This window comes from Neolamprologus brichardi, chromosome 22, assembly GCF_056152115.1.
Source record: "Neolamprologus brichardi isolate AB-2024 chromosome 22, ASM5615211v1, whole genome shotgun sequence".
Taxonomy (NCBI): domain Eukaryota; kingdom Metazoa; phylum Chordata; class Actinopteri; order Cichliformes; family Cichlidae; genus Neolamprologus; species Neolamprologus brichardi.
Window position 1 is genome coordinate 100,890 of NC_142124.1, and position 14,574 is coordinate 115,463.

The 14,574-nt window shown below is 47.0% G+C and overlaps 1 protein-coding gene across 1 annotated transcript; it reads right to left on the reverse strand.

Annotated features, from left to right (window-relative positions):
• Nucleotides 1-5,876: 5,876 nt before the first annotated feature.
• LOC102790730 (BCL2/adenovirus E1B 19 kDa protein-interacting protein 2-like) lies at nt 5,877-13,928 on the reverse strand. Its single transcript, XM_087834900.1, has 14 exons — nt 13,841-13,928; nt 13,504-13,557; nt 12,795-12,916; nt 12,458-12,517; nt 12,292-12,381; nt 12,066-12,218; nt 9,073-9,156; nt 8,830-8,991; nt 8,520-8,753; nt 8,339-8,441; nt 7,909-8,040; nt 6,815-6,901; nt 6,566-6,664; nt 5,877-6,446 (listed from the first exon to the last, which is right to left on the reverse strand). Exons 2-14 carry the CDS (start codon nt 13,542-13,544, stop codon nt 6,422-6,424), a joined length of 1,392 nt encoding a protein of 463 aa, XP_087691026.1. The 5' UTR covers nt 13,545-13,557; nt 13,841-13,928; the 3' UTR covers nt 5,877-6,421.
• Nucleotides 13,929-14,574: the final 646 nt, after the last annotated feature.

The window sequence follows — 14,574 nt, forward strand, 5'->3', positions numbered from 1 at the left end:
GCCGGCGCTGATTGTTTCTGCTCGCACACAAACGCATCACGATGACAGTGAGCCACGTCTTATTGCTCGATTTATTCGAGTCGCGCCGTTCATGAACGCCATCCTGTGCCCGGATGCTCTAACAGCAGCGCTGACTCGTCAGGGGAAACTGACTGGTTACCGCGGAAACCACAGAGCGACAATGGCGACGACAGGAGCGTAAGTGCCCGAGCTTCTGGTGCATTCATGAACTGTGCAGAGCGTGGGAGGAGTTATTGCTGATCCTTGTAAAAGTATTTGACTCGGCTCGTTCCAGCTTCCCGCCGAAAACGTTTGTGTTCACAAACATGCGGCGTCAACGCTGCCATTCAACCAGCGCCAGGAACGCCTCTGACCCGTGTCAACACTCGACTTGAAACCTGAACGTGTTGCACTTTGGTTCAAAGACAGGGACTGTTTCAAACAAAGGAAGGATGGGTCTCTGATTCCAACACGTTCACCCGGGACAAACTGTTTTCCTGTGGAGCGTCGTTGTTTTGGATCATTGTAGCTCCAGAAACTGTTGCTCTCATTTAGACTCATGCTGGGAACCTGAACGTCTCCTCCACCAAGGCCTGAAGAAGATCAGGATGTTTTCTTAAGATCAAGATGTTCAGCCTGAGATGTTTCATTGTGAATTTTTTCCCAGACTAGTTGAAACTCACATCTTCTTCCTTTTTTGTGTCATATCAGACGTGTTTGATCCTCCTGAGAGAAAATGTTCAGGCCGCTCTGAACGCTCAGCTTCCATCGTTCTACTTTTATAACTCTGCAGGTTTCCAGACACTGACCAATGAGAAGACAGCGGGATTTAGGGAGGGCTGTCTTAAAGAGACGGGAGCATACGAGGGATTGTTGGGATCTGGGAGTTGTGCACAGATAATGATTTGCTTACAAAAATCTGACCGCGTCAGAAACCGTCCCGACTGCGGTTTACAAAGCGTCTCCAGGCTGGAGTCGACGTCGTGGCTCATTCTCGCTCTTGGATTCTGGGAAATGAAGCCTCTTCCTGTCGACAGTCCCTTCCCTTCAGGTGGAAACCACCGAGTGTCACGCTGTGCTTTTATTTTGTGATAGACGCTGATTCTATTGGTGCATAGAGAGTACTGATCAGAGCTTCTCTGGAAGAGCCTCGATGGGAACGCTGTCCAAAACCAGTCTTCATCAGAACAACTTTTACTTTTGCAGCTGTTTGTGGTCGGGCACTGATAAACTGATGTCAGCCAATCAGCAGCCCCCTGCAGCTGCGCTGGGATTAAAGTGAATGCAAATGATTGGGCAGAAGAGTTTTAATGGATTTCTTCTGAGCTGTGTTCACGTTTGATTGGCTGAGGGAACTGTCAGTCAGCGAGCTGTGGGGGTTTTAAAGCTGCGAGCGTGAAACATGACACTTCCTGCTGGTCCAATGACGGTCTGCCCACCCGGCGAGATCTGAGGAACGAGCTGAAGTCGAAGCTGAAGCTGCTTCCGTTATGTGCAGATGCCTGATGTGAAACTCTTCTGTGCACTGAGTGATAAACTGGATCATTAGACTCGTGAGCCTGGCTCGGTTTACGAGGATATTTGTTCAAAGATCTGGAAGGTTTTAACTTTGCATGCAGGAAAAGTCACGTTAATGAAATCTCCAGCAGCTCCTCGTGTTTATGAAACCTGACTTTGTCACATCATCTCCACCGCTGTAAAAACCGAGATCACAGGTTATTAAGGAAACATTAAAGTGATATGAATGAGAGGTTTGTGTGGCGTCGTCTGTTGTGTAAGCTGCTCCTCCTGCAGAGGCACAAAAACACCTTTATTCTTCTAATGTAACGCGTGTCTCATGATGGCTGAATAAACCTATTTGTGGCTTCGTGTGACGAAAGTTTATTCTAAGAGTAGTACAAAACAACAATTTGGAGATGACACTTTGATCCTAAAGTACTGAAACGTGGGAACACCTCTGAGGGTCGACGGTTTCATTTTGTTCCCAGTAAATCACAGCAAACATGTTCAGCTGTCGTCATGGAGACGAGGTTTCATCTCGTAGGCCTGGATGTCTTACAGATGTTTAAATTCAGGTCAGGGGTCGGTCAGTCCACATCGCCACTGCAGACAGGACGGGGCTCCACCCCCACCTCCACCCACCTGTCACTCACGCCTCACCACTGTCTCCCTGCCATTCCTGACTTCCTCTCTGGCAGCCAATTGTCTGCTTTCTCTGACAAAAGACACCGACGCTGCTTTTGTCCTCCGTCAGCCCTCTCAGAGCAGCCGTCACATGTGTGGTTGTCTTTCTGCGCAGCACCATCCTGCAGAGTAGCCACATTCTAGCTAACAGCACCTTAGTCCATACATACAGACTCCGGTGGCTGTAGTCCACCTGTGCATGTCTCACTCGGGTACATGACCCTGTGTTTCTCCCTCTCACCTGTCTGCAGTCCTCTCCTCAGCACCACGCCCACCCAGCACCCTCTCCCCCTGGGACACTCCTCTAACTGACCTCTGAGCTGTGGGGCAAACACTTTGACAACATCACCGATTTAATGTCCACTTTCAAATGCATGACGCTCTCTTCACAACACTGTTCACGTCAGGATGCCCCACAGCTTGAACTCCACTGCTGCTGGCCCTGCTTCCTTTCCAACTGCTCTCCATCATCGCAGCTCCTGGTCGCAGCGCCTACATTTAGATTACTAATGTTCCTCCTCTCTTCAAGCACAGTCGCCACCAGCACGCTGTTAGCCACCAGCACGCTGTTAGCCACCAGCACGCTGTTAGCCAGCAGCACGCTGTTAGCCACCAGCACGCTGTTAGCCAGCAGCACGCTGTTAGCCAGCAGCACGCTGTTAGCCAGCAGCACGCTGTTAGCCACCAGCACGCTGTTAGCCAGCAGCACGCTGTTAGCCAGCAGCACGCTGTTAGCCAGCAGCACGCTGTTAGCCACCAGCACGCTGTTAGCCAGCAGCACTGAGGTCTTAAATGCACTTAAAAGCATTGGGCCAAACCATTTAATCTTTAAATGCAGGTGTTTTCAGGCACAGGTGTGTAAACTCACTCGCGCAGACACGTGAGAGGCGTTTGTAAAAGACTGGGCCGTTCCTCCGAGCTCACCGAATCAGACTCACCTGGCGAGTGTCAGCACAGGAGCAGCAGGACTGACGGGACCTGAGGTGCTGACAGAAACTATGAATGAGCTCAAACAGGTCTAATGGCGGCCGCAGCATCGCTTTCTCGTGAAGCGTGAGTCTGTGCACAGGCCAATGAGAAACACCGAGAGTCAGGGCAGCACGTGTGCTTCTACACGTATGACCCCGTTCACAGGCTGCGTTCACATTTTATTACATGCAGCTGTGCACAGACCGCAGGGCTGTAATGATGATGGTTAAACTAGGTGTTTCTATGGAAACGCCAGCCGAGCACTGAGGAGGAAGCAGGACGAGTGGAAACATGGAGGCGGTCGGAGCTGGTTTGTTACAGGCTGTGTGGGAAACACGTGTGATGTCATAAATGTTCCACGCTTGCAAAGAGCAACGGCGCAGAAAAGCTCCGGCTTCACGTTCCCGCCCCGAGCCGCAGAAACGCTTTTGTGTTTGTTTTATATCTGAACTCAGCAGCAAACGTCCACAGCACGGCGTTTGTGGCTTTGAAGGAAAATGGTGTCCATCTGCACTCACGAGCAGCACAACATGTTTATACAGACAGAGGCTTTTATTTTGTAGGATCACAGAAATGCTTCAGGCAATAATTTTACCTTTATGTTGAAAATCAGTTCTTGACATGTTCTTCTTCAATTATAGTAATAATAACCCCCCCATTCAGCCAAAAATGTGTTTTTATTATTCCTGAGGCTCAGTAAGAGTTCGTAGGAAAAGCTCCCGGAGCTTCATGGACAAACCCCTCACCTCATGGAAACGCTGCATCGAGCATGCTGAAGCGAACATCTGATCAACAATAAGCTGGAGCTGCTCTTTCCTGAGTTCATGTTTGCAACTTTCTGTTTTGGGGTTTTTGGAGGTGTGGTCTTTTTTGATCAGCTGTAAAACAGCCTGTTTCAGTTTGTTGTTTCCAAGAACAGCTGTTTTGTCTCACTTTTGATCAGGACTGTGTCCTCGCAGTTCATTGCTCATTTAGAAGACACTCTGTTGAAGAGCTCTGCGATCTTAAGATAAGATAACGTTTATTAGTCCCACACGTGGGGAATTATTGTTAAAGCAGTGGACAGTTGCATAGACAAAGTAGAGAAAAACACTGGAATAAGATGTCAATAAGACTGTACACAATAGAATAGAATAAAATACTATAGACAATAAAATAAAATAGAATACAAATGCTATATATAATATGAGTATAATACAACTCTGCCAGAAAAGAGTGTTGCACTTAGTTATTGCACTTAGTGTTATTGCACATGTGTGGATGTGTTTGATCAGCTGGAGTCTTTGTTGTGGAGTCTGACAGCCGTGGGGAGGCCTGTGAAATCTCTCCCACACCGTGGGTGCAGCAGCCACTGAAGGAGCTGCTCAGTGCTGTCAGAGTCTCCTGCATGGTGGGAGATGTTGTCCAACAGGGACGACAGCTTAGCCACCGTTCTGCTGTCAAAGCTTGGCTGAATTGTGTTAAATCGTTAGAGATATCTAAACAGAGACATGTCTGTCATATCTGTGCTCCGTCACCCTCAGCAGCTCCGTGATTATCTGATAATCGATTATCAGCACCTGGCGTTGACTTCGTCAGCTCACCCGGCTCAGTGTGTATCTGTATGTGTGGAGACAGATCAACTACTGGCTGCCCTGACGTCACTGAGGACGGTGAAAAGATCGATTTCTGATTAATTTGTAAAATGCAGCCAATTATCTTCTGTCTTTGTGTTAAATATTGCACTAACCTGTGAAGTGTAATGGATCGTACGCTGCATGCGCCGCTGCGTCGCCGCTGCTCAGGGCTGCATGGTCTCATTTATGTGCAGAAGCACAACATACAGCAAGTATAAGGAGTTAAAGCTGACTGAGTCCTCCCAGCTGACAGTCTTTGTGTTTAGTCTTTGACAGATGGAGAAAAAAACATTTCGGTTGGCTCGAGACTCGCACACAGTCGGCTCTGTGTTCCTGTTTATGGAGTTTCCTCAGCGGTGACCTCACTTCCTTCCTGTCAGCCTTCATTTCCTGACCAGCGGCTGGTTTCATACAGACCACTTACACACAGCAATGTTTCCATCACTTCAGAGCAAACCTCAGTGAAGGACTGACTGTAACTGTCAGATTTACGTTACCTAAAGGTTCTGGGCCACAAGGTGACTGTGTCCCCATAAAGCAGTGAAACAGGAACAGTCACACACCCACAGACATGTTTTCCTTTTCTTTATAAATGGTCTCTGTGTTCAAGCGTCCACACAAGCTGTTTGAGACAAACCAGCGCGGCTCTCGGGATTTTCTTTTCCCTGGGAGTCGGGATCACGCGTGGGGTGGTGACACACTACAAAAGACGTTTACTTCAGCAGCAAACATACATCAGGCTCTGCTAACAGATGGGTTGCAGATTATCCCTCATGTCATACACATTCAGGTGACTAACGTGATGAACACACAGAAAATGAGCCAGTTATATCCAGTTGTTTATCATTATAATTATATCTGTATTCCACTTATCCTCCATAAAGAGGATGTGACAGAGTGAGAAGCAGAAGAGGATTCTGACCAGCAGTGAGTCAGACTCAGTGACTGTGCACACTATTCTCTGTTTTCAGGATCACAGCAGCTGAGAGTCAGCACCGTGTCTATAATAACATTATTTATAATAGCATCATTTTGAAGTGTGAATCTTGTAAAGTTACGCTCATGAAGTAGGAAGCGGGAGGCTCAGACACAAAGCCCAGATTGTGGAGCTATTGTGAGTTTATTTAGCAGCACTGTAAGGCAAACCCTGACTGCAGACATGGTTGAAGGTTCAACTCTGACAGAAAACACTGAAAGTTGGAGGAAATGTGTTACAAACCTTAAAAACACATTTATAAAATAAAACCCTTTGATTCAGAATATCCAACGTTGAAATCTCTGACAGTTCTGGCTCAAAAAAGCTTTTTTGTATGAATGTTGGCGTGTTGTTCTGAGGACGCACTGAACCTGCTGTTCATTTTACATCATTGTGCTTTTGTCCTAATACTCTTAAGTTCTCCAAACCAGGTTGTAACTGTGGGAAATGTTTCAGTTAAAATGAAGTCATGTATCTGAGGGGACACTTGTTCTTTCCTGGCTCATACTGCAACAGCATAAAGATGTTGGACCCATTAACACTGTTCACCACACAGACTGTCAATAAAGTTAGAAGTCTTGAAGTGACGGCGATTCACTCAGGAAGCCCAAATGCTGACACGGTGCATACGATCCTGCTGGATGTCGTACGTGACTCTGCAGCGCCACCTGGAGTCTCACCTGGACAGGCTGTCATCATACCTGCGGGGTCAATATTTCTTGTGTTCAGCTGAGTTTGTTCCTGTTTTTAATTCATTTATGAGGAAATATGTTTAAAACGTCTAATCTGTCAGCTTTGAATAAATAATGATGTCACTCACTGCTTGACACAGTCTGGGATCTGAACATGCTCAGTGGGGATGACGTTAGAAAGTTCCTTTAAGCTGCTGATGAACTGAAGTTTCCTGCTGAACTTGGTGCTGAGGATGAAATAAAAAGACAGTTTGAGTCATTCAGATATGACCACTTCCTGTCCAAGAAAACAGCATGATGGGGTTTATGCTCATAAGCTTTCACTAGCAAAACAATGATCTGTGTCAGACGGGTGGTGATGAAGAAAAGATGTGCACCTGATGAAGGGCTTGATGATGGTGATGAGAGCTTTAATGTACCAGGTGGGATGAACCACATAGAAACCCTTCAAGTTCTTCCTCAACCTGCAGGCAGAAAATCACCAAAAGAATCATAAAGAAACACCGAATTAGGGACGTGGAAAGAACCAGCGGTCTCCAGCCTTTTTTGCGCCACGGACCGGTTTATGCCCGACAATATTTTCATGGACCGGCCTTTAAGGTGTCGCGGATAAATACAACAAAATAAAACCAGTACTGGTACCGAAAAAAAGAAGATTTATTCATAACACACGTGAAAAGGAAAACCGAGTAAACGATAAAAACAATAACAAAATAACGCTGAAAACCGATAAAAACCCTGAAAACTATACATTTCACACCTGAGCCTCAACTCTCGGGGCCCGGTACTAAACGACTCACGGACCGGTCCGAGGCCCGGGGGTTGGGGACCGCTGCAATAAACCAACCATCCAACCAACATCCAATCATCAATCCAGCCATGGTCTCCCATTTATCCATTTCTGGGTCATGGATGTTAGGGCCTATGTCAGGGTTAAGGGTCAAACAATGAAATACAATTTGTGAAATAAAAGACAGAAGTTAAAAGACTGAAAACAGGTGAATGAAGGAGGAAATAGATTAAACATTATGCCTGGCACACCTGAAAATCAGTTCATGACATGAAGACGATGTCCTCCAGATATTCATAATAATAATAAACCCCTCTCCTTCAGCCACGAGTGAAAAAGCTGGATCTGAAACTGTGTTTTATTATTTATTAGGCTGAGTAAGCATTCTTAGCAATGAAAAAGATCCCTGAGCTTTGGACACATCAGTGAAAGCTTAAATATTGCCCATTGAAAAAGTCCTGATCAAAAGTTTAAGAAATGGCAAAAACTCGTATTGTGCATGGTTGGATCTTAACAAGGTTCCAAGTAGAGCTTCAACATGCAACAAGAAGAAACGGGAGTAACACAAAACACGCAACAGAATCTGGGAAGTGTAACGGATGAATAGCGCCCTGCCACCACCGTGACTTTGGATAAGCAGACGATAACAGACGGACAGGTGGATGTTCGGCCCTGTCTTACCTGCGGTCGATGGTGGTGTAGCATTCTCTGAGCCAGCTGATTCCTGGCAGTTTGTCCTTCTGACCTCCAGCACAGAGATACACAATCACGTAGTTCTCCGTCACCATCAGCTCCAGAGTGCCCACTACGAACCTGATACATGCAGAGAGGTGAGGTGGTCGATCGAAAAGCTCTGAACTGGTCTGCTGCATTGCTACTGGTCAATTATCTGACAGCTGAACCAGTTCCCCTTCAGCACCATCACATCCACAAAGACTCTTACTGGTTTTATACTGGAACCCGTAGTGGGTCTGTGCACTAAGACAAATTCAGCCTTTTGATCCGTGTTTTTCTTCGCCACGACTTTGAGTCTGATTCTCACTGTGGGATAGGCAAGAGCAGTGACTCAGAGGTGAAGGTCAGGGGTCAGAGGCCAATGTGTGTCCATTACCTGAACAGATTATCCATCACATACTGGTAGTTCTCCAGACAGTTTTCTGGCAGGTAACAGGAGGAAAACACGATGATGTCATTCATGCCATCTCCATAGTAACCTAAATTGCCAACAGGTGTTAAACGTGTGAGGGGCATGAGACAAACAGGTAAATCAGTGCACAGGTAGCTAGCAGTACCTCCATGAGACAGCACCCTGAGGAACGGCTCCAGGACGCTCATGTTGACCCGGCTCTCCTGTGGAGGGTCACCTGTAGTGAAACAGCGCCACCTGGTGCCATGGCTGTCCACCACATCCTCCCTTTCCAGAAAACCCAGTCCGCTCTGGTCTGTTTCCATCAGGCAACCAGTCTGTGGGTCAGACCTGTGACCTCTGTGGTGGCCTGAGGCAACACCAAGACGCCGCAGGTCATCTGAGAAACGATCAGGTAAGAAGATAAACAGCTGTTCGCAAACCTCAGCCTGTATGACCTCTCTATGACCGCTCACCTTCCAGGTCCAGGTCATACATTGGGAAGGGCAGCGATTCGCTGTCTGAGGGCGTCTCTAGAGCATCTAGATCAAAGTCGAGTGCTTGGTCGTCTTCATCTTCAGGGGAGGGGGAAAGGAAGACAGAAGGCAGGTCATCAGAGACCATGGAGCCGCTGCGACCTGCAACCCAACACCAAAGAGCTGAAACGCCACGAAACGAGAACTGTGGAGTTTCAAAGAGAATTCCCATTGTTTCGTTACCTAATGACAGACTGAGAGTCGGAGCCACCAGGACTTTCTTCTTCGCTTGTGGTGGGCTGGTCAAAGCTAGAGTGCTGGGAGGAGCTGCAGAAAGAGAGAACAGCTCAACAGGGACATGTTTCTGTTTACCAATGACAGCCACCTGACAATGAGGGCCTGTTTGGATTTTTATTTTCATTTTTTTAAAGCAAGTAAGCGCAAACATTAGTTTTTGAAGGAAAAAAGCCTAAAAGCTGCAGGTTCTGCCTCGACTCAGCCACATGAGATCACAGAGCAGCACATGCTGAGGTGTGTGTGCAGAGTCAAGCCCAACAGACCTCCAAAGTTCACGTGGGCTTCGGATTAGCTCGAGAACAGCACGTAGAGAGCTTCATCAAAAAGGGTTTCCAAGGATGAACAGCTGCATCCAAGTCTTACATCAGCAAGCACCATCTAAAGCCTCGGATGCAGCGGTGTAAAGGATGCTGCCACTGGACTGTAAAGCAGTGGAGACGTGCTCTCTGGAGTGACCAATCACGTTTCTCTATCTGGGACTGTGATGCATGAATCTGACTGAATCTGACTGTCTTTTACGTCACTGACACAAGACAGACGCCGATTATCAGCGCCGGAGAAGACATCGCGAACGCTTCCTGTCCATCCAGTGAAACTGTTGGGAACAACGTTGGAGAAACGTGAACATTTTATTTGTATAATCTGCAGATTCTGACAGAAATCTGCAGCTAGAAGCAGCGCTCCTCTGAAACAGCAATAAGTTTGCTCTGGGTCTGAACAGAGCACGTTGTGTGTGACATCTTCTTCTGCGCATGCGGCTGCTTTGAGCGTTCACACTAGAGCGCGTTTGCTGTCGCATTTTATTTGTAGTGTGAACGAGCAGACAGAAAAATCGGATGTGATCAATAATCGGAGTTGAGCTGTAAGACCTGCAGAGTGAACGTAGCCTAAAACTTCCAGAAACACTCTGGAGCTGTTACAGCTGCAAAGGGGCCGACGTCGTGTTACAGCCCATGGACGAGTTTCACTCAGGTTCACATCTGTGAACATATACATAGATAACAAAATGATGTCTTTATTATTAATTATTATTATTTTGTATATAATTTAACATGTATTTTAAATTTTCATTCCTCTTTTTAAAGGATTACTTTTCAAATATAAATCGATCTTGATTTGTCTTTCTTTCCTCGAGGCAGCGATTGAGCAGGACCCGTCCTTTGGTAGTAACTGCTGCTAGTACTCAGCCACAGTAGTGATAAGCTACTGTAAATGTCTGTCATTATCGCTGCCACAACAGCTGCTTGGCCATGTTTGCACAGCTCAGCATAGCTCAAACATGAGCTGTAGCTGGCTACGTTTCACTGCCTTGAGCCTCATGTTTGCTTCCTTCTCCTATTTTTGTGCCTTGCTCTCTTCCTTGCATCCCTTATCTCCTTATTGCTCTTTCCTGTCATGCTTAGTTGGACTACCTAAGGGAGGATGAGTCCTGCTGACAGCTTGATGGGTGATGTGGGCAGCCTTTCTTTGTTCTGTGGTTAGAGGATGGTGTTTGAGGAGGGAGAGAGCTCCAAACAGAGCAACCAGGTACCAGGCAGCAACAAGACCAAAGTGTCGGGGCCTGGGTCTAGGCGCCCAGGGCTCGTGTATCTTTGTATACATGTATATTTTTCTGTGTGTGGTGTTTTGTTTCCTCTGCTTTTCCCCTCCTCTCTCCGTGTGTGCTCACGGAGGTGTTTGTGTGCTAGAGGCAGCCACAGCAGCTGCAGCAGTTCATCGAGGGAGCTGTATTTAAGAGTGTGGCTGAGCTCTGGATCCTTGAGTCAACACTCATTAGTACAGCCGTGGACTTTTGTATGAGAAAACCGTCACGACTGTAGATAACACTAACCTGCGTGTGTTTGTGTGTTACCAGGAATCGGGTGTGTTTTTGCAGTCATGGTGCGGGAACGGGAGTTTTGGGGGTTGCCCCTTTCCTCACCTTGCATGGACTTGTGCACTGTGTGGGATTCAGAGAATCGCCAAGCTGTGTTTTTCCTACTCTTACTGCTACTCCACAGTCTGCCATCGCAGTGACCTCTGCAGCTTTTCTTCACACTCTGCTATCGAGTCAAATGACACGGATATAAAACATAGAATACGCGAGTCAGCGGCGTCCTCTCCACACTCCAGGCCAGCTGGTGGCAGTAATGCACCACCAACAAACACAAAGAAGAAGTTATGCGGCTCCATCTTTGGAGCTCGCTAACAGTGATGGTGGTGCACAGGGAGCAGATTCCAGTCCAGCTCTGGTTCTGATCTTTTTACTGGGCACGTCGGGGCATTGTTTGGTTTATGAACAATATCATATCCTGTTGTTGGTGTTTGCCCCGCTCCCTCCACCCATGTGGTGGAGTAGATGGGCGCAGCTCTGTCCAGCACAGCTGTCGTTGGTGTCTCTGCTCTAGATTTCAGTCTGTGGACGGCCAACTTGGCCACAGGTGTGAACGGTTGTTGGTCCGCGTGTCCGGGTGACACAGTGTCCGCGTGCACGCCGCCTCTGGCCCGCCGGTCGCTGGGAAGTGGAATTATTTGCAGATTTGTATTTGAATCACAAAATTATTGTAAAGGTTTGAGATGAAAATGTTTATTTTAATTTAATTACAGCTGAAAATGTATGAAGCCATTTCAAAAATATTATTGTTTTAAAAGTTTTGTTATTTTTTATTTTATTATATTGTTTTATTTTTCACTTCCTGTATGTATTTATAGTGACATACTGCTATTTATGGTTCATTTTAGATTTCAGTCTTTTTGATGGATTCCTTAATGAGTTTGATGTTTTTTCATTATTAATATTGTATCATTGCTCTCCTCCTGTGCGCAGCGTTAAGCTATGACTTTGTAATAACATGCATTTATTTTGAATCCCTGTATTTGCTTTCATATATTTTTCTTTCTCGTGGCATCAAAAGAGCAGAGAAAAGTTCATCCTGAGAAACAACAAATGGTCTGCGTACCCGGTCTCTGTCTCGTGGCTGTCAGTGATTTATCCTCCGAGCCGTCACCGCCTGACAGAACACAGGAAACGATCAGAGAGGAACCGAAGAAGAAGAAGAAAAAGGAGCAGCTGTCAGAGTTACCTGGCTCGGACACCTGCTGCAGTTCATCTGCTGGAAAATCGTGAATATGTTGAGAAGAGAAAATGTCATCTGAAGGAAAAACGACTGGATGAGTCTTCCTTACCCTCCTCGTCTTCCTCCTTACACGCATCGCCTTGTTCAGCCTCCTCATTTCCAACAGATATTGGCCCCCCACATTCTTCCTCCTCCTCATCTTTAAGACCAAAAACACCACAGAGTTCATGACAGGGACTGGCCCGAGACCAGGACGTACCGTTTGTTCTCCATACCTGCTGACCGCTCTGTACGTGGCGTGGAGATGAGCGGTTTGTCCCCCGTTTCCTCGTCGTCTGCAGAGAAATGCAGATTCAGACCTCAGACCTCGCCCGCTCACTCCAGCAGAGGTTTGTGCACCAAACCAAACATGCACAATAAAGACGACTGAAACAGTTCGACACAAACTCAGGGCGAGTTTCTAAAGCTCCTTCAGTCACAGACAGCAGTGAGATATGATTCATTTCACCGATGATGTTCATTTGTTTGAATGAATCTACATGTTGGCTCTCAGCGGGTCAGCATGAATGAGTGTATCTGAATAGTGTGTGACACTGACGGCTCTGTCAGTACCTGATCGACCGTCTGCAGCAGACGTGGCGCTCACAGCTGTCGCCGTGGTCGCAGAGGTCGTATCATCTGTCGTGCTGTTGGCTGCTCGGATGCTCTCAGCAGCTTTGGCTTTCAGAAATGATCTGCACACAGAAGCACACTGAGCGATACTTCTGTTTATCCTTTTCTCTCTCGTCCAGTAACGCTGCCTAAATTTCACACTGTGGCGTGACCACAGAGTCACACACTGACACACTTTCCTGTTTCTCTAACGCTGCAGCTTTACAGCCGACAGCAGCAACCAGCCCAGAGGGTGCTGCCTGTGATCAACAGCAGTCTTCAGTCTGCTCCTAAACTGTGGTGCCCTTCACACCTCCACCTCGCTAACATCACACGCGTCTGAAACACTGTTGTTCTCTTTACATCAGCATGACCTCTGACTGCTTCGGTTTCTCACGAGGCTTTTCTGATTTTCTTAAATTGTAGTTTTGTGCTTGATTATTTTATATGTACATCACAGTTTTTAAAGGCGACTCAGACTGTGACTGAGGCTATCCTGTCTCTTCAGGGCCCCTCCCCTCGCTAAAAGCCCTTGTTCTGATTGGCTGCAGAGGAGCAGGAGCCCCGGTCATAACGATGCTACAAACACTACAGCTGGACGTATCTGTTTGTTAAATGTTTGATTACATTTCAAACTGAAGGAAATCAAAAGGCTGAAATGAACTCTGACCTCTGTGTTTCCTCATCAGGCTCCTCCTCTCGTGACTCCATGTTGTTGCTGCTGCTGAGGATCAGTGAGAGCGCGTTAGTGCAGAGCGTGCTGCTAGATCAGGTTTGACTAAGCTAGCTAACGTTTCTGCTGTTTAGCATGGAAACATTATAACATCAGCACTTTGTAAAACAGCTGAAACGTTGCTGCATTCAGATCTGAGATCTGGGCTCAGGTCAGTAATCTTTATTGACACAGCTGTTATCTAACAAAAACAAAGACAAAGAACACTTTACAAAATAAAAGTCTGAGCAGAAAAAGACTTCCTGTGGTAAAGTTTAAGAGTCAAAAGACTTACAGCGAGTCCTCAGAACGACGACGGCCAGGTGAAGTCAGACAGGTGAGACAGGTTCAGGGTAAATAGATCACCTGAGAGTCCGTGTGTGTGACTGAAGGCTCACCTGATGACATCACACCTGCCTACAGTGAGTTTATGAGTGAACTCTGATACCTCAGCCCCTCCCTCGCCCGTCTCTCGCTGTACTTTTAGCCAACAGGACAACAGAGGTGTGGCCGCTTTGATTTGTTGGTGCAACAGGAGGCCCGCCCCGTTACCACAGCAACCATGACTGTACAAGCAGACATGCAGGTGTGGAAACTGCAGCATGCAGGTCGCTACCTGCTGCATGTGTGTCATCGTGGTTCAGGTGTTACTGCTTCATGAGAACATTAAAGATCCCAGGGAAGGATGTGTGAGTCTGTGTGAGTCTGTTAGGACTGCTGGCTCAGACTGAAGGCTTTAAATATTTACAGTAACACTGTGGTTAACATGGGCACCGCCTGCTCCTCCACCCTGACCCGAGGCTAAGTGTCTACGCCCTGCACACTCATGATCGCACACCTTCCCCTCTAACACCGTCAGTAAACGTGGTGACGACAGCCGTTGGCCTGATCAGCGGAGGAGAAGAGATTGCATACGAGGTTAAACACTGTGGAGATGCTGACTACAACCTTCTGCTCAACACCATCAAAACTGAGGAGACTGTAACTGACGTCACACATTCCCCTGACTGTGCTCAGCGAGCGTCCTCC

Coding starts and splice junctions, on each gene's coding strand:
- LOC102790730 (XM_087834900.1), bottom strand. CDS start 13,544: ATGGAGTCACGAGAGGAGGAGCCTGATGAGGAAACACAGAG. Junction 12,219..12,291: donor TAAGGAGGAAGACGAGGAGG/GTAAGGAAGACT, acceptor ACGATTTTCCAG/CAGATGAACTGCAGCAGGTG. Junction 6,665..6,814: donor ATCATCAAGCCCTTCATCAG/GTGCACATCTTT, acceptor TTTCATCCTCAG/CACCAAGTTCAGCAGGAAAC.